This window comes from Falco biarmicus, chromosome 4 (assembly GCF_023638135.1).
Source record: "Falco biarmicus isolate bFalBia1 chromosome 4, bFalBia1.pri, whole genome shotgun sequence".
In the NCBI taxonomy this organism is placed as follows: Eukaryota; Metazoa; Chordata; class Aves; order Falconiformes; family Falconidae; genus Falco; species Falco biarmicus.
The window spans coordinates 84,391,195-84,410,750 of NC_079291.1; the positions used below are offsets into that span (position 1 = coordinate 84,391,195).

Below are 19,556 nucleotides of genomic sequence, written 5' to 3' on the forward strand. Positions count from 1 at the left end.
CAGGGACATCATCCTTCCTTGGGTGCGGGACCCTGAACGCTGGAAACGCACCCTGAAACCCAGACGTCCAGGGCATGAGTTTCAGGAAAGACATTTTTATAAGATTCAATTTAAAAAATAGATGCTTTTTTTTTTTTTGTAAAAAAGGTCATAGGCCAGGGTGTCTTCTAGTGACCCCTTCCCCACCACCCTAAATTTAGCCAGAAAAAAGCTAGCCCTTTTACCAAATCTGCTGGCCACATAGACATTCACACATTCATTGATTTAAAAATATATAATATATATGTATTGCGCACACACATACACACACACAAATATATATTAGAAAAGGAAAAAAAAAATCCCTCTGAAAACTCAGTTGATTAAAAAAATCCCAACAAAATCCACAGCGGTGCGTTTATCCCGTGATCATGTACAGTAGAAGACAGAAATCCCTTTTGCTCCCGTAGCTCCTGGCACAAGTGCTCAGGCTGGGAGCGTGAGGAAACACATCAGGTTTTCACAGTGGATTTGTTAGCGGAGAAGGAACTGCTCCTCCCTCCTCCCACACAGAAGGGCTTTAATTTATAGCAAGTTAGATTAAAACTAGGAAACATGTTACAAAGTCCATTATATATAGACATAAAATGTACAACTGTCAGCAGCCCCCGTGCGAGTCGCTGGGGTTTCGATCTCGGCTGACACCTCGGCGGGCAGATGGAGGGTTGGAAGGCGGTTTGGGACACGAGGGTGCAAGCACGGCCTCCGAAACGAACGGGTGTCACAGTGCGAGGTCTTACACGAGCTCCAGGTTGGAAGGAAGATGGAGCAACGTCTTCTCCCGGAGCCAGGGAAGGCGGAGGGCAGGGGCTGCGAAAGGCATTAGATGCCAGGAGAGAGGACGCGACCTCCCAGCCCAGGGCTGGAGGGGAGAGGGGCAGCGCCGGGGACCTGCTTGTCTCTCAGCCACCTTGCACCCGCGTGGGGAAGGAAGCGCTACGTGCCGGATGAAATCCCATGGGGAAAGCGTCAAGGTGGGCTCACTGAAAAAAATGCCTTTTTTCCCCCCCTTTTCAAGGGAGCGGTGCATTGATTGAGGGAAGGGGACACCCAGTCTAGTGCTGCCTCAGAAATCATTAAGATGACGAGCCAGGCATTAGAGCAGCCTCTGGTGTGAAGAGCAGCACGCCCAGGGAGCCCCACAGCCCCCTGAAAAGCTGCACAGGCTCCTGGGGGCAGAGAGCCAGGCACAAAGGGAAGGTGAGTGAGACCAGAGCCTGGGAAAGGGGCTTGGGGCAGGCAGGGGAGGAGAGTGGGGCAAGTGCAGCAGCATTTTTTCTCTCTGCCTACGCCAGGCAGCGAAGAAACACAAACCCCCTTGTGCCATGCACCAGGCTGCTGGGGAGGGGAGATGCCCTCTGGCACCCTCTGCCCTGGCCCAGCTCAGTGCCTGGGCACGGTCCCCTCCCCAGGAGGGATACGCTGGCGTGAGCAGGGAACTCCTGAGCCTTCAGTCTCCGTGGCTTAGTTGGAAAGGTGTTGGCTTCAAAAGGCTCATCGTGGGGGATTTCACTTACAGGGCAAAGAGAAAAGAGGTTGTGAGGCTGGAGGTGCCCACAGGTTGGGGAAGTGCGATTTGTGCAAACCACCATTAACTGGAGTCCTCATTCACTCTTCTGCGGGGAAGCCATGATGGAGGGGACTGCGTGAAGCCGTGAGGTTTGAGTTAGGAGTCTTCCCCGAGGATCTCTGTCACAAAGGAGGCCATGTCAGTCTCTTTGGTGTCGTGCAAGGTAAAGAAAGGGTGTTCCTGCCAACAAGACCGAAGACAACATTAGCTGACACACAAGGACAGATAAGCCCAAGAGCAGCCCCTGGGGGATGTCACACAGCTGGCGAGGTGGCCACCAACCTCCTCCCCAGGCTCCCACGGAGACCATCCTTCAGCTTAACTAACATTTTCAGGTTTGCTGTTTCCAGGTTTAACCCAGCGGGACAGCCCCCCTTGGCAGCTGTACCCCCTCATCTGAGCTCTGAACACACCACCAGCAGGCAGGACAAAGGGAGGAAACACCCTGACCTTAACACCCATGAAATCAACACACGCCTCCACCTTAGAGACACTACACCCATCCCGCTCCGTGCCTGAAAAATCACCCACATGCCCTGTTGTCCCATTTCCCAAAGACCTGCTGGACCACTCATTTGACTTTCAAAATGTGGCAGGATAAACCCCAGTAGAAATGGCTCCACACTTACCATAAGTTCTAAATAGTTCATTCGTTCAGCAGGGTTCTTCCTTAAGCTGCAAGAAAAAAAAAACAGGGAGAGAAAGGCTGTAGGTTCCTTTTCTTTTGCTGTATGTGGTCTGTCACAGAGGATAGCCCCTGCCCAACCAACAGGACATCCCTCTCGTGGCAGCACCCATCCTTGGCCAAGCAGGTTTGAACCACCAGCAAAGTGCCAAGGCAGGTAACTGGGAAAGGACAACTCAGTGTTTTGCCACAAAAAGCAAAAGCCAAGCAGCTCATTGCAGCCCATCCTGCGCCGACCAGAACACATGGGGAGGAGAGGAGATGGTTTCCCACCACCTGGAGCGGGAGCCTTGCCTCGGTGGGCTCACCTCTGCCCAGCAGCTCCAAACAGCGCACAGAGGGCAGAGGAACCCTCCGAGGCGAGCAGCTACCCACAAAACCACAAATCAGCTTTCACCCAGAGGCACCCAGATGCTGCCAGGGGTTTGTTCTCGTTTCATCGCTGCTTTGCCAGAAACCACCGAAATTTCAGCAGCGGCAACAGCAAAAGGGGAAGAGAAACCTCTGCGCCTTCCAGCCAGCCCGGGTGAGTCAGGCCAAGAGCAAAACCAGTTTGGGCAGTGCTTCCTGCCATGGCCAAGCACTAGCCTCAGTACGTAGAGGTGGGGAGAAACAGGCTCCCGAAGGATGACAAATGCAGCCCCAGGCTTTGCCCCGACCCCCATGGATCAGGGCTCCCCTTTAGTCAGGCTGGGAGAAGCCACCAGTCCTTGCTGGAGACTCACCACTGTGCTGTGAAGTCCACAAACTCCTTGGAGAAGCGATCGGCAGGCAGCTGGGGTGAGGGCTCCTCCACCACTTGCTTGAGCTGTTGGAAGGGGGTCCCCCAGGACTCGTACGGGAAGCGAAGAATGGCCAGTTCGATCTGAGGATGGAGACGCGCTGACGTGAGACACTGGGACGAGAACGACCCTACACAGCCTGCTACCTCAGCCAGCTCAGATTCAAAATGAAAAACCTCTTTCCTTACAAACCATTTTCAATTTGGGTCATACCGCTTTTTTTTCTTTCCCTTTTTTTTTTTTTTTTTTAAATATAAAGACCCATAGGCCAAAAATACTTCCTTTTGAGGCTGGCTCAGCATATTAATGCATTTACAGGAAGCCACCAAAGATATGTAAAATGGGATTATTTTAAAAGATAATAACAGCACACCGTTTCTGCACTGGCTTCCAAAGTGCTTTGCTCACCATAAGGAAGAATCTGGGCCTCAGGCTAGTACTGTGTGAGCTAGTCACACAAAAAAAATCCACAAACCCAAGAAAAACCAAGTGCTAGAACATCACTTATGAAGATCTTTGCTAAAACCACCTCAGTTACTGGGTCCTTCCCACAAGTCACCTCTGCTCCATCACCCATTCCAACAGGAAAAAGCCTGTCACAGCTCTCGGGCAGCCCCCTCATGCCAAGGGTCAGCTCCCACCTCGAAATGGGCAACAGAACCTCCGGACCTGCCTGGTGGGATGGGACAGGATGGGATGGGAGGAAAAAAAAAAACTGGAAGGACAGAGCCAGATGCCCCTGCCTGCCTGTGGCTCAGGTCTGGGATGCTCAGCTCCTGCTGCCAGGAAACTGAATGAAGCCACCAGCCCAGAAAGGCCAGATCAGCCCTGCAGCTCCATGGCCCTAAAACTGGCTGGTCCAAAATCAATCAAAACAACACTACGACACAGGAAGCCAGCCCAGGAGAAAGACATTAGAGGGAATCAGGTCGGGGCTCTGTTCAGCTGCAGGCTGGCAGGCTTTCAGCAAGGTCCCCTCTCCCATCCAGCTTTGGAAAGGTTCAGACATTTCACCATTCACGCCGTCTCCCATCCCACAGCTTCCTGCACCTCGGGAGGAAAGCCGGAGCTGATTACATTTCCAGCCAGCCCGCCCAGCACTGGGACACGAAGGAGAGGGGCTCGGGTTTGGCACTGCGGACAAAACCAGCTGGGGAAGAAGGAATATTTGCCAAGAGATCTGCGTGGTGCGCACAAACGCAGGGATGCGGCGCCCAAAACAAAGGCCGCGTCTAACAGGGCGCAAGAAGAATTCCTGAAAATAATCTACCCGGAGAGAGACAGTCTCCTGGAAAGCGAGAGACATGTTCCCAGGCGGCACCCCCTTCGAGCCAACAGCTGGGATTTCCTTTGTCCTCTGGCGCCAGAAGATTGCAGCTGCTTTCTGCAAGATCCATTTCTTGCAGGAGGTAGATAAACCATCCTGAGCAGCTGTGATTTTGGAACTGAAAGTATTTCCCCTTCCTGTTGGCTGCTCTGAGCTACTCTGCAGGCAGGACTTGCTGCAAACCGTGCACAGCACCCCTCGCTGCAGCAGGGCAGGTTAACTCACCCCAATACTCCTGCACGGTTTTGCTAATGGGGAGGGGGGGGTGCATGCAGGAAGGCTGTGACCCAGCTGCAGCAAACCCTGCTCCACTGACTGCCTCTCCAGCCAGTTCATGGGGAACTGGAGAGCAATTAAAAGCCAGACTCTAGGATACCCTGCTAAGGCCACTATCATCCAGATATCGGTGACTGGAGCTATTTGGAGCTGGCATCGTACACAAGTAGCTCTGTGAAACCAAGCAGAGGGGTACAAAGGAACCACGTGGGAATAACAGGCCTTTACGTATCCCCCCAGGATCCATCAGGAACACACAAGAAGGTAAAGAAGGGGAAGAAGATGGATTATCCCCTGGCAAGCTCGCCAGCCAACTTGGCAAGAGCCACAGCAGCTGCGGCAACGCTGGCTGCACACCCTGGCTCACAGCTACCTGCCCTAGGGCGAGGACCCCTGTGTGCACAGGGCAGTGCCTCCACCCCACGCCCTGGGTAATTCATCTCGTGGCCTGAGCTATCACACTCAGAATTCAGCCCCATTTGGTGAGCATCCACCCAGGGATGAAGCCACCAGCTGCCACGGCTCACTGCCAGCACAGACCCCATCCCAACCCCAGGGCTGCAGGGTGCCAGTCACAGCCCTTGGTGTTACCATTGTGATCCCCAGGCTCCAGACATCCGACTTCACATTGTAGCCCTTCTGGTTCAGCTCAGGGTTTATTCTTTCCGGCTGTAAAAGCAAAATGGAAGATATTACAACGCTAGTTCGTTTTCCCAGTGCAAACCCCACAGAGCAAATCTCAGGCTCCTAACCCCAGGTTGGGCGTATTCCTCATGCTCATGTCCCCACAGAGGCAAGGTCTGAGGTTAAATCTAGCACAGGTGAAAGCCATGTCTTGCTCCACACAACTCACACAAACTCTCCCCTCCAGCTCCTGAGTGAAACTTGTACTATGCCTGCAGCACAATCCCTGCCCTGGGAGCACAAGCTACCCACACAGATGCCACAGATGGCAAGGGGAAATTCATACTGACTTGAGGATGAATTGAAATGATCCTGCCAAGCAAAGCCTCAGCGTTTTCGAGCCAACAAGGAGCAGCCCTTCCAACCACCGCAACCAGCACCAGCCAGTCTTTTACCCCTCCACAAATGGAAAGTGGCGGAGGAAGAATCTGCTGCAGGATTAACACACACAGCAGGGCTTACAGGGAGCCTAATCCCATCCTTGGAGGACTCTGTTGAGTCAGAAAGTCCAGAGCACTCTGAAGTGGTCTCTATCTCAGGGAAGACGTGAACCAAGACCAATTTCTAAGCAGCAGCTTCTTCGAGTCAAGGCTGAAGGCTGCCAGCTCCAGTCCCACACAAGCACTTACAGCCATGTACGGTTTGCAGCCAGCATCCATGGTCTTCGCAACAGAGTCCACCAAGTAGCCGCTGATCCCAAAGTCGCACATTTTTACATGTCCCTCCTTGTTGATCAGCACATTGGAAGGTTTCACGTCTAAGAGAGAGAACAGGAGAGGGCAGACCAAGCCTTTGCAGAGGTATCACAGAGCCGGAGACAAGAGGGACAACTCCCTGCCGACCTGGGAGGGGACCAGGCAGGCCCTAACACAGGGGTAGGGAGACAAAGCCCCCACCACTCTTATTTCAATAGAAGTTGTTCACAGATAAAACTATAACCATGCCCTCTGGGCAGAACAGGCTTCCTCTCTAACAAAGCAAGTTGAAAGGTTAAAATAAAACATTGAGGAGTTAACACCCAGCTCCTTAGGAGAGATTTATGCGCCCAATACAGCCTTAAAAGCCCACCTCTACCCAGTTCTCCGAACAGCTTGTCTCATGTCCATCATGATCTGTCCACAGCTACACAAGCAACTATACCAGAATGAAGAGCAAGACCTGGGTGTTAAAATTCCCATCTGTGACTTGATAAGATCTCCTTCAGCCCTCATCTTGGCAGAACTACCCAGCCAGGAAGGCTTGGGGATTTTGTCCCCAAGAGCTGCCTTCGAGGCACCTCTGCACTCAGAGACAGAGATGCCCATAAAAATACGGGTAGTGAGGAATCCAGTTATTATAGCCAACCCTTCATCTGGAAAGGAGGAAGAGACCAACGTCATGCCAGCAGACGCATTAGGGATACATCTCAGGAACAGGCCTTGGGCATCTACATCTGTCCACCATGGTCCCAAGTACCATTAGACCCATTGTAGGCATCCCAGAGGGATACACCTCCTGGAAAGGAGTTCTCCCATAATTTATGTCAAGGCTAGATCTCCAGCAACATCATGCTAACCCCATCCAGCACCTACCTCTATGGATTACGGAAAGTTTACTGTGCAGATGCTCCAGAGCTCGTACAATCTGGGGACAGAGCAAAAGAGTACCCGTCAGCCACACACAGCACCAGCCTTCCACTGCAAACACACCGCACGTTTCCACACGCTGCAGGCCTCAACAGAGACCTCCAACAGGCTATGAGGATGCACAAAACCACATAAGAACCCAAGAGGCACTCACAGACACTGCCATTTTCCCCAAAATGTCTTCAGGGATGGTTTTCTTCTTCTCCAGTACTTTCTTGTAGAATTTATCTAGGGAGGTGTCCATCAGCTCCATGCAGATCCACACATCGCCCTGCAGATGGAGAGAAAGCAGTTGAGAGGAAATTCCCTGGAAATCCCCAGGAGCTGCAGGAAGCGGTGGGGATGGATGGACAAATGGACACTGCCCCTTCCACACAGGGCAAGCCAAAGTCCTTGCCACACAGCCACTGTTGGCCACACCGCCAGCACACAGGCTCTGCACTAGGTAGCGATGCACACAGATCTCCAGGTACCACCAGAACTACCTGTGATGGCCTCCCTTCGAGGGTCTACCCCGAAGTCAGTCCAGGCCACGGGCAATGTGCTTGGGCATCTGCCACAGAAGTGCGGAACAGGACCTGGCCAACACTGCCTGACAGAGGCAAGCCTTTGACTTAAGTCACGGCAGCACCTCAAACTGCCCAGCTGAGCTGAAGGCAGCAGAGGTGGTTTGGGACAGTTTAGTGCCTCCAGTGCAATCGCACAGGCCCTGGGTGCTGTGCAGCCCACCAGCCTTCCACTGGCTCAGTACCTCACGGAAGAGGGCTCCGTAGAAGGTGACTGTGTAGAAGCAGTCAACTGTCCTCATGGAGATGTCCAAGTCCATCAGTAGCCTCTTCTGCTCCTGAGTGTTCACAGTTGCTCGAATCCTCTGAGGCAAACAGGAAAGAAGAGGGGTTTGATGTAGGTGGAATAACACCATTATCCCTCAGCCTGACCCAGACCTGTGGTTCTGAGGCCACGGCAAGCACTTCATGCTTATTTTTCAGCCAGTAGCACCAGGAGATGCCCAGATGCCCTCTTCCAGGCAGCACCTGAATGAAGGACAAACACTTGGCAAGCCCTGCAGCGGAAGCAGGATCAGACCAGCAGCCGGGACAGGCACTCTGACATCCAAACCTTGCACTATCTAACTGCAGGCACCAAGCCTGGATTTCAAAGCCTGCTGATTAACCCCACAGTGCCCAGCCACCATCAGCACAAACCCTTCAACAGCCAAACCACAGCAGGAATACCGGAGGCTGCCGAACGGAGACAAGACTGTCCCCATTTTGCTGCAACCAGTGGAGCTCAGCAGAATTTCTCCACCCCCCTGGAACTGCACATCCTGATCTCCATCCCCTTCAGCCAGCAGCTGTCCTCACCTTCACGGCCATGATGGTGCCACTCTGCGCGTGCCGGACTTTCTCCACCACGCCGTAGGCCCCACGGCCCAGCTCTGAAATTGCCACCAGGTCATCAGCTTCCACCTCAAAGTTCTTTAGGGAGAGAGATAAAAAAAAAAAAAAAAAAAAAAGATACAAGCACGCTTAACAAGGACATCAGCAGAGGTCCAACGCTTGCAGCTCGCTCATGCAGAGCATTTCCAAACAATGGTACCTACAGGATTCCACCAGCTCCTGTATGTACCAGAGGCACCACGCTTGGAGGAGATGGGTATAGTCTTGCTCTGTTGAACCAAAGCCCAAACCCTCTCATCCCTACTCGCCGGGGCTCATTTAGTTCCCCCTGTAGAGCTAGAGATCAGGACTTTCATCCTTTAAGCCAGGGCACACTGCCACTGGAAAGGGTACCAAAGGTTGATGCCTCTGCCGGCCCGGGATTACCCACACCAGGGTATTTCTGCTGTTGCTGAGCTACTTGCAGGATTTTAACAGCTCCCGTGCCAATACGGGGAGCCTCTGCCACAGCTCCAAATCCCCATGCACAGCCAGGGATCCCCCACCTCACCCTGCACCCAGGAAATCATCAGTCACAAACACACCTACGTGTCTAATAACACCTCTGCCTGTGCAAAGCCTCCCAGGTGAACCCAGCAACTCAATTCCCTATTATTAGGGAGTTCAAACGGATTTTGCCTACTTTTGATACTTTCTCCCACCATCAGAAAGCAGCCAGCAAGGTAAAATGTGAGTTAGCACCAATGAAAGAGCTCAGGTGAGTGCAACTATGCAAGTCTCACTTCAAACTGGAAAAAACCCATGGCCAGTGCTCAGACAAGTGAGTGCCCCATGCAGCAGGGAGCACAACCCACACACAAGTTTCCCTAAAGACGCGTTACCCTGTCATTGCCTGCTCTGCTGGGCCGGGCACAAACTGAGTGAGTGAGACACGGGCTATTTTTGGATGCTGTGTTCATCGCTCCTAATAAGTCACAGGCCTTCTTTTAGCCAGGCTTTATCCAACCTCCAGTTTTCCTCCGGTCTCAGGGAACTAAAATAATACCAGGATGCCAAATTACCCCAGTAGCCACAAAGGCAGTGAGGGTGGGAAACGCGCAAGGCGCAGTGCCGGATACCGTGCCTGCGAGCGACGCCCAGAGCAGAGAGGAAACAGCCTCTGGCATTACGGAGCCAAGCTAGGCGATGTGGCTGCTGGGCTCCTGGCCAGCAAGCTCCCCTCGGCGCTGGCCACAGCATGGCGAGCAGCAACCAGCTCCGCCGGACCTTGCCGCCAGCCCCGGCTCCGTTTATTCAAGCCAGATGTGCCTGGCAGGCGGCCGAGGCGGGGAGCAAGGGAGGTCTGCGCTTGAGCTCAGCGCTGAGCTATGTGCTGCCCAGCACAGGAAGGTGCCGGCCCTTTCCTGGGCAGGACACTGGATCCAGAAATGAGGACAGCAGGGCTAAGGGGGACATGTCTGACCCCCCACCCTGCCGCCCCGGGCAGCTGGCAGAGGAGCAGTGCAGGCTCACAGCTCCTGCGGGGGCCTCCAGGAAGGATCTGGTGGTGCTTTTCAGGACACGTGTTCTGCACTCGTTCCAGGTTATTGTTGGGTGGGTTTTTTTTTTCCTGGCATTTACCCTAAGGCTTCCCCAGAAGCTGGCAGTTCCCAGCACACGCCAGGAACCAGCAGTGCCCTGCCCAGCAACAAGAGGCGATGCACCGACAAAGCCAGCGCTCCCCTCCCCTGGCGATGGGATGCACGGCATCGCCTGCATGGATCCGATGGACATGAGGTCATCGTCCACCCCCGTGGCTTAAAGCTGGCCTCATGCCCAAGCCCTCTTCCTCCATGATGCCACTCCAAAACACCTGGACCAGACCCCTCCTGCAAACACCGGAGCAGGCAAGGAAGCGAGTCTACAGAGCTTTTCCCAAGCACTACCCTTGCACACACCGTGCCCAGGCTGTTACAGAAAGCATCTCTCCCCAGGCTATTAATAACACACAACACGATGGCCAGAAAATGGCACAGGCAGCAGGATTATTCCCTGGACCCAGCCAAAGCTTCCCCTCCTCTCCCCTAACTCTAAAACCTTGCACCAAGGGGCCCAGATCCCACCAGCCAAGCCACCTCCCAGCCTGGAAGGTAAGCAGCTAGATATAGGGCTGATCCAACACATGGTATTTTTAGCTCGCTTGCAAACAGCCTTCTGCAGCCCCAGGAGAGCCCGTAACAAGAGAATGAAATAAAAGAGACACAGTGGCTATTTCTAGCAGTGTTTTTCATCAGGTCACTAGGAAAGGCTTTGGAGAGCTGGAGAGAAGCTTTGTGCCCAGCTTCTCCTGGGCCATGGGCAGCAACAGAGCCCTGCAGAGTCAGGACAAAGGGGACTTTGGGGCAGCCAGAGAGTGTGGTGAGGCCACACTGATTTAGGGCAGATGGGCTGGGTCCATCCCTTCAGACTGAGGTGGCTGGTGGGGCTGTCAAGGGACCACTGTGACCTCCCACTATGGACAAAACCAAACACCTAGCCTTTGATGCCACCCACCTGCCTTGCAAGTGCACGGGCTCAGAGACACCTTGCAGGCAGGGTGACATGCTCAGCTCCCCAGCAGTCACTGCTCTAAATACACACAGATGCTCCATTGCTTCACAGGGAAAACATCCTGCTGTGGGATGTTTCATCCCTGCAAAGATGCATCCCATGAGGCGGCACAGGAGGACACTGTCCTTCTCACAGGGTGCTACGAGATCCCAAGATCTGACCTAACAGGTTGTCAGGCATGATCCATAAAGCTCTCCATGCATGGGGCAAACCAAATTGGAAGCAAGCAAAAAAGAAAACACATTGACACGTACTTTATCTCCAATGGTAATGAACGCTCTGGAGTCCAAGTTCCTCGGGGGCCTGCAAGAAAAGAGAAGAGTCAGGAGAAAGCCCAGCTCCATTAACCCCCTTGGCCAGAGCCAGGTTTCATGTTCCTTCAAGCACTTTCAGCCGCTGCTTTCCACCATGCCTTGTTGTCGTGGGTTCAAACCAGCCCCCTCCAAACACCCACAAATGCTTTCATCGTGCCAGTGACACCTCAACCCCACACCCACCAGGCAGTCGCTGCAGGCAGGCAGCAAGAATCCCAAACAGCCAGATAGGTGAGACATGCATCAATCCAACAGGCTACGAAACCATCCCTGCTCAGGAGATGAGCCCAGGGAACCGAGACCGACAGGATGACATGTTTCTGTGGCAGAGCAGCTCAGCTGTCATGTTTTGACAGGCAGGTGTTGTAACAGGACAGCCACGTAGCCCGAAACACACACACCGAGGGAACTACAGGTAATTCCTCCCCCGTGAGTCATTTGTGTACACTCGCAGGCCTGTTTCAGGCAGCGTGGCAGGCAGAGCAGGCAGCACTTCAGTGTCACGCTTTGCACAACACTGTGCAGGCTCAAGTCTTCCTTTATGGCTTTTTTTCTTCCTCGCTGCCCATTTCCCATTACAGGCAGCACGGTACTTTTAGAACCGGCATGAGCGTTTTGTCCCTCATGCCTCACTTCTCTGTTCTCCCCATCCCCTAGGACCATCTAAGAGCGGAGACTGCCCAACTGGTTTAACCTCTCAATTCCCATCAGAGCCACACAGCAACCTCCAGCTTCAAGGAAGTACTTCAGGCTCACAGAAAAGTATTTGCACTGCACAAATATTTGCACTGGAGCCTGAAAAGCACAGAGAAAAAGAGTTGTGGACTCTGGGCATGCAAACACCCCACAAACTCTGGCGTGATGCCTTCTCTAGGGGAAATTCAAACACCAATAGGGGAGACACAGATGCAGCTGTGGGAGGAGGAGACGGCTGTTGCATGCAGGGCTCTGCATGTGCGTGCTGGCTGCACAGCATTAACGGGGGAGTTCCCCCAGCTCCTCCTCTGGCAGATCTGCCCTCTCTACCTGGGAGTTTTGGTAGTGGTACTTCCCCTTCAGAGATTTCACTGCTCTCTGGAACAGGTTTCTGGAGCAAGCAAGGCTCAGCAGTGGAGATGCAGCCCAAAGTGTTTTGGAGAAGCACCACGGAAGAGGAATTTTAGCCGTCTGCTCTTTGTCAAACTAAGCGCCGCTACCCTGGGCTCTGCCCTGCAGCAGCCACATGAAGCAAACAGGGCAGAGAGAAATTCCAATGCCCTGAGATCCTGCTGGGTGCAGGCCCTCAGCACCAAGCAACACAACCTAAGATGCCTGCATCCTCCTCGCACCAAGGTCAGGAGCTGCAAACAACTCAAACTGGCCCTGACACACAGGTCAGGGGGAGGATGCCCAGTCACGCAAAGCATCCCCCAACCCTTGCTCCCCTGCTCCCACCATGGTCCAGCTGCCACCACCCCTTCTCTTCCCTCGCACGAAAAAAAACCAACCTTCCACTCCTCTTCCCTTGGGCAGATTTGCTCTCTCCACCATGTCTTTGCCCTTTGGCATCAGCACAGCCATGGCAGAAAGACCAAAGTCTCCCACCAGTCTCTAAGCCTTTGCCTTTCAGCCAAAAATCAAACAAATAAAAAAAGGTATCTCCCAGAAAGCCACGCACTGTGCATGGAATTGCACACACGTGCGTGCAGACACTTCTCATCACCGACAAGCCAGAGCTTAAGAAAAAAATTAACTATGCTGATTCTGTGAAGTCTCCCCTCGAGACAGCGCTGAATCCAGCTCCGGAGAAGTACCGGTTGGCTTTAAGCAGCAAAGATGCTTACGTTGTGTTGGCAACGGGCTGTTTGATGGGGACACATGTTATCCTCAGGTCCCGTTTCTTCTTGCTTTTCACTGGAAGAGAAGATGCACATGTTAGGGTTAGGGTTACAACTGGCATTTTTACTTTTCTTCCTTCAAGCATCCTCTTGCCTGCAGTCGTCACATAAGGGAGGCAGGGCCTGGATCCCCTACACTATGCAGCTATGGCAAGATGCCAAGAAGGTTACAGTGCTCACGACCATTTGCCCAAAATTTCAGGCAAGAGCCAGAAGCACAAGTTGGCCTCAATGCCTGTCAAGCACTTGCAGGGGTGCTCCAGCAGAGACCATTTCCCAAGTCTCACAGCCAAGCACTGCCCTGCAGTGCTCCTCAGATACCCCAAAAGTGCTCTTCACCCTTCACGGCCATTAACAGTCCCCTCTCTTTGGGGATTTTCATTACTGACATTCAGGAGATGGGTTAAAGCTGCGAATTCCGCTGGGCACTTACCCGGTTTGTGCGGCTCCAAGGATCCTTTGGAATCTGAAAGAGAGACAGGAGACCCCAGGTCAGCCTTCAGGCTCCAGAGGAGCTGGGTACAGCCCGGTACCCCTCACGGTCCCACGCAAGGGCTGCCAGAGCTCAGCCCAGCAAAGCCTGGCCTAGTCCCCGTTTCTCCAGCCACAAGAGGTCCCCACGCCATTAGTGATGCACAGGGCTCCCAGCCTGGCTGCTCCTTGCCCCCCAGCCCCCACCCCCCAGCCAGGACCTCTCGGGAAGAGCCAGACTCAGGTGGGATCTGGCATGGAGGACGACGGCCATCAGACCTCAAGCAAAACCAGGGAGTTCGTCCCAGCAGGAGAGGACACCCCGCAGGCGGTGAAGGGAAAGCAGGGCAACCCCAGCCAAGAGCTGGCTACCAGAGCCAGCGGTGAGCTGGCCAGAGCCCGACTTGTGGCCACTGAGACCCCACCGGCACGGCGCAATCCCATCAGGAGCGCCTGGCAAGGTGATGCTCTCTTCCCACTCCTCTCTGCCTCCAAGAAGCACTGAGATAACACAACGCGCTGCTGCAGAGGGAAACCAGGCAGGTCAAACGCGGGGGATAACCAGCACGGGGGCGGGGGGCAGCAATGGGCAGAGGACACCTGCGCAGGGCTGAGGGTCAGCAATCTGCAGTGCCGTGGACCCCAGGCTGCTCACCTGGGAAGGTAAAGAGACCACAAGGGTCTGGGGTGGGGGCTGAAGCGACCCAGCTGAGAGCATCAGAGCCCTGATCTCTCCCAGGGGGGACAAGGGGGCAGCTGCACTTTGCAGCCAAAGGCGCTTCTGGCCGCACAGACCAGGGAGATGCATCGGAAAGCACAAAGAGCAAGGTGTGCTGCAGGCACCGGGCTGGAAGCGGATGGCTCGGCATGGCCTTGGACAGCCCTTCAAAACAGCTCCTACCTGGAGGAACAGGCGTGCAGACAAAGTCCAGCATTCCAAAGGCTGCTGGGGAAGGGAGGGGAGAGGCAAAGGAGCTGGGATTTTGCAGCAAGAGACGCAGCACCATGCGAGACCTCCCACAGCAGCAGCGAGACAAAAGGATGATACAACTCCAGCATGTTCCCAGAACAGACAGCCCCTGTCCCCATCCCTGTCCCCTACCAGCCCCAGACGCCTCAGCTAAGACGTGTGCCTGAATCCCACTTTTCCACTCCTGTCCTTCCCCCAGTGCAAACCTCACTGAGGCTGCAGGTAAAAGCTGGTCTGCAAAATACTGCAAACGTCCTAACTGCGGGACCAGCAGCATCCCTCCAGGGTGAGGGAATCAGCGCCGATCAGTCCATACCCCCATCTTATCTGCCACCTTTCCTGCACCAAAGCCAGCCCAAAAGGTCTGAGACCAGCGCAGTTCCCATGAGCTACAGCAGGAATGTGAAATTCCAGCTCAATGAAACCAGCCAGCGAGCAATACCACCCCAAACCCATCCCACTTGGCTGGAAACCACCGCTGGAGACCTGACCATGTCACGGCAATCCTGCCTTTAATTCATGAGACTGCAAAGTTTCCCCTCCCCATCACCCACCCAGCAGAGCTGCAAAGGGGACTATCGATAGCCCAGCATGCCCACTGATGGCACTGCAAAACACCTGGTTAGGCAACAACGAGAGCAAATGCCAAATGGAGCCAAAGAAAAGATGCCATCCATGGGTTCAGAACTGCCTCACCTCCCCTCACACAGCGTCTCGCTGCTCAGTGTGGGAGGCTGACCACAAAGCCTAAAAACCGGGGTCCCCAGAGTCCTTCTGCATCCAGGCAGGTTGGGGAGCTCACTGTGAGCACACATTCCATTCCATCCCATCCCAGGGGATGGATGTAGCTCGCTGCTGACCAGGAGCCTCGCACCGAGCATTTTTCCCCCATGACCTGCTCTGAAACACAGTGGTTTGCACGCAGCCCCCACAGGCAGCTATCAGCCAGACCTCTACACCAAGCCCTGAAATGCCCCCCATCCCATTCCAGCTGGTATTTTGCTTCATCTGTTTGCTCTCCCTCTCCCCAATTGCCATAGTAACTCCGCACAGCCGACACAAAGCGCCTTCTGTGCCGGGGTGACTCACGCAGCAGGAGCGGGGTCCGCAGGCTGCTGGAGCCAGGCGTCCCGCAGGCTGGCGGCTGCCCTTCCTCAGCCCTGGCTGCAAGAGCGAGGCCACAGGGAGCCGGCAGCACCCAGCCTGGGGTCAGGAATCAATGGGGCACCTTGTTCAGTGGAGCCCAAGGAGCAGGCGAGGGGGCTGGCAAGCTTGGGTTAGCGGGGGCAGCATCGGGGAGGGTCCCAGTGAAAGCCCCCTGCACCGTACAGGAGTCATTTAACACCTCTATGCATTGGCCATCCCCCACCAACGCTGCTACAGCAGGGGTCCTACACGCCAGCCCACCTCCCTGTACCCCCAAAACTGCTGCCTTTGAACTTCCCAACATTGTACCACCAGGGTCAGCGACCAGCCCCTTCCCACCCCGTCTTGCCGAGCCCCAAAAAGCATTTCCCACCTCCAACATGAAAAAGCACTGATTAAACCGGCAGTATTCTGCCACCACTCCCAGGCTCCGGGTGGGCCACCTACATCAGTGGAAAACTCAGCTCAGCCCATGCCTGCAGGAATAAAATCACCCACGACGCTGCCCTGCAGCCGGGGGAGCTGAGGCAGAGATCAGATTCGCTGTTCCAGCTCTCCCCAAATTTGCCACGAGCTTTCCAGCAGCCCACAGGCTGGCCCCAGCTCCTGCTGCTTGCTGCGGGGAGGAGCGGGTGGGCACCCCAGCCTCCTGAGCACAGCCGGGGGGGGAAGAAAAAAATTTTTACAAAGGAAAATAAAGAAAAAACATAAAGGAAAAAGAAATAAAGAAAAATGAAAAAAGAAAAGATGATGAGCAGCCCTGCCCTGAAGCTCTGCACAGCCTGCTCACGGCAGGCAGAGCCCCGATGCAGGAGCTGGGGGCCCAGCAGAGCCCCCCGTTATTGCACAGCCCAGCAATCGCCCCCCAAGCACCCCCGGGCTGCGGGGCTGCCTGCTGCAAGCCCCAGAGCCAGATGCATCACCCCCCGGGGGGGTGACCTTGTTGCCAAGCCTCTACAGCCCCCCCAGGAAAGCCCAGGCAGTTTCAGGGTGAATGAGGCTGGAGGAAGGACTGGGGGCAGGGGAGAAAAAAAAAAAAAAAAAAAGGGGGGTAGAGAGGCAGTGGGATGGGCATGACAAGACCTTGCAATTTAAGCCCGGGGGCACTCTGGGGGGGCAGCGCTCGCCTATAGCCCCCGCAGGCAGCTGCTCTCAGCTCCTTCCCAGCGCAGGCCTGGGCACTGTCCCTGCTCCACGCCTGGGACTCAGCACCATCTCTCCCACATTTGGGATCCCAGTAGGGCCAGTGCAGGAGGAACTGCTGGAACACGAAGCATAGTTTATGTCACCTGGAAATGCTCCAGCGTCCCAGGGCACTGGGCTCTTGCGGGAGGTGTGCCTGCAAGCACAGAGCAACACAGCTGCCCTCGGGAGATCCCTCCGTGGGGGGCAAAAAGGCAGCAGCGGGACAAGGCAATGTGGGGACACATCCCGGTTACCCCTGCCAGCCCCGAGCGGGCAGGATGGCTGGGCACTGCCACTGTGGCACCCTGGGCAGCAGAAGGGGCTGCCAGCTGCGGGGACACATGGCACAGCGCCTTGCACCCGGGCAGGGGAAAATTAGCTGACAGAAGTTCCTGGTGAGGACAAGATTGTAACCCACGTGACGCCACAGGCACGTAACTGCATCCTTCATGCTAAGAAAGGAACCATTTCCTCCTAAAGAAAAAAAAAAAAGCTAGATTTTTTTTTCTCATGCTATAACCTCCACCAGCTAAGAACTGCCACAGACATTTCCTGGAACTGCTTCATTCAACACCGAAGCCCTGTCCTGCCGCCACCAACTTCAGTCCTATAGAGCTGCACCTCTCCCCGGGAGGTGTATCCTTCCCACTCTGCTGGTGTGGGTGGAGAGAAACGAACAGGACAATCTAAAGAACTGTAAATAAAACTATTTGCCTGAGCCGACCTTTGAAATTAAACCTCTCCGCTGCCTCCTCAGGGCTCTGGTTCCAGCCCCAGGTGAAGTCCCGGGGGCAGCTGCGGCACAGGAGGCTGCTCTGAGAGCCGCACCGCTTCGTTAGGGCTGGGGAAAATGTTTCGGATGCATCCCACTTCTCCTCGATGTGAGGAGAGTCTAATGCCATGGATGGGGCAGAAGGCTGGAGGGTGGATCCCAGCCCTGCTGCAACAGCGCTGGAACAAAAAAGCATCAAGGGGGGGGGGGGGGGGGGGGAATAAATTAGAGGCAGGGTGCAAAGCAGAGAGGGGAATTTGGTTGCTTTGGTCATGAGAGCCAGCTCCTCACAGGCACACTTTGTGCTATTTTCCACTGCTGAGAGTGGAAAAAGCTATCTGTGGAAGTGGAAAAAGGGCTCTCAACCTGCCGAAAGCCATCACTCATCAGCCCGCTGAGGTCCCGCTGCAGAGAGGGGCTCCTGCGGGTCACTGCCGCCCCGTGCTCGTCACTTCTGCAAAAAAAAAAGCGAGCGAGAAGGAGGAAAAAACCACGCTTCAGAAAAAGCCCCTTGCAGCCCCAAACCAACCTGTCTGCACTGAATCAGAGCTCCTGCCTGCCGTGGGCACCCGCCTTCCTAATGCAACAGGCTTTTTAGCAGGGGACGACCATGCAAGAGCTGCTGGAAAACCCTGCATCCCAGGAATGCAACCAAAACCAGAGCCAGGAGCTAGCTTTACCAAATATTTTCCTTTAGCCACGCTAGGTTTTGGGTTTTTTTGTTACAATTAAGATGCCAGTATCTCAACCCCACATAAAACATGCCAGTTTCCAGGTTTAAAAATAGATCCCCAGCTGCAAATATGACCCCCAGCACAAGCAAGAAGAAGTAAAACCGCATGGATTGACCCAAAAAAGTTACACAGCCCCTTTTAGCACCAAAACCAGCCCTTCGCTCTCCCCCACCCCACCACGTGTTTTGGAAATTGCAACATCTACCTTGCTTCTTGTCCATGGTTTCCCAGAAATGAAGAACAGCGCCGGCACGCCTGGCAGAAGAGAGGGATGGGGGCGGACTGGAAGAGGGAGGGGAAAAAAAAAAATCCTGCAGGATCCAGCACACAGCTCTTCTTGCAAACCCCAGTGATTATTTTCAGTGGGAATGCATGGCCCAAAGCGCTCGCCAGCTTCACGCAGCTCTGCTCGCCCAGGGGCCCCAGCTCCCGGGGGTCCGTGAGACTGGGAGCAGCGACGAAGGCGAGCGGGGGGAGAGAGGGAAGGTAGTGCCGTGTTCCCTCATCGGCAGCTGCCGAGGTTGGCCGGTCTCAGCTCTGATTACCCTTGAAAGCTCAACAGTTGTAAAAACTGCAGCAGCGAAATAGCAGGTGACGTCAACAGGAAACTGGGGGGGAGCCAGCTCCAGCGCCGGGAGCCATTGAGGCACTGGGCTGCTACAGTGCATCCCGGTGGGACGCGTTTTCTTCCGACAAATTAAACCATCCAAAGCCAGCCTGCAGGCAGAGAGGCTGAGCCCACTCCTGCCTCCTCCACCCCCCTTCCCCAGGCACCCCACCGGAGCGAGCCTGGCGCGGGGTCCTGCCAGCACCCAGCATCAGCTGGCCAGTGCAGAGACAAGCCCACGCTCACTGGCTCGGGCACAGAGGGGGTGCCAGGATAGAAAGAGGTCACACGCTTCTTGGTGCTGCAGGTGACACGCTAATTGCTTTGCCACTAACAACTATTACCACAACAAATAGTAGAAATATTGTTCCATGACAATACTGGCACGGAGCTTAGCAGCTATTCCAGGGTGACAACCGAGACGGCATCTCTGGTGGCAAAATATAAATCGCTGCATGGATGTGGCTGGTAAATAGCAAGGGAGAGAGGTGAAGGCGTGGAAA

General features: G+C 54.7%; 1 protein-coding gene across 3 annotated transcripts in view; it reads right to left on the reverse strand.

Annotated features, from left to right (window-relative positions):
* Nucleotides 1-261: 261 nt before the first annotated feature.
* The window catches only part of MAP2K3 (mitogen-activated protein kinase kinase 3), a 32,598-nt gene continuing 13,303 nt past the window's right edge, over nucleotides 262-19,556 (reverse strand). For 2 of the 3 annotated variants that reach the window (XM_056336881.1, XM_056336882.1), the window contains exons 2-13: nucleotides 13,602-13,634; nucleotides 13,115-13,184; nucleotides 11,232-11,280; nucleotides 8,353-8,466; nucleotides 7,740-7,859; nucleotides 7,143-7,259; nucleotides 6,935-6,986; nucleotides 5,993-6,120; nucleotides 5,271-5,348; nucleotides 3,020-3,159; nucleotides 2,239-2,284; nucleotides 262-1,789 (exon numbers count right to left, since the gene is read on the reverse strand). In XM_056336881.1, coding sequence (XP_056192856.1) covers nucleotides 1,706-1,789; nucleotides 2,239-2,284; nucleotides 3,020-3,159; nucleotides 5,271-5,348; nucleotides 5,993-6,120; nucleotides 6,935-6,986; nucleotides 7,143-7,259; nucleotides 7,740-7,859; nucleotides 8,353-8,466; nucleotides 11,232-11,280; nucleotides 13,115-13,184; nucleotides 13,602-13,634 — 1,031 coding nt within the window. In that variant the 3' untranslated portion in view covers nucleotides 262-1,705. Of the gene's footprint in view, nucleotides 1,790-2,238; nucleotides 2,285-3,019; nucleotides 3,160-5,270; nucleotides 5,349-5,992; nucleotides 6,121-6,934; nucleotides 6,987-7,142; nucleotides 7,260-7,739; nucleotides 7,860-8,352; nucleotides 8,467-11,231; nucleotides 11,281-13,114; nucleotides 13,185-13,601; nucleotides 13,635-18,651; nucleotides 19,014-19,556 lie in introns of those variants that run through there. The other variant, XM_056336880.1, reaches the window with a different exon arrangement.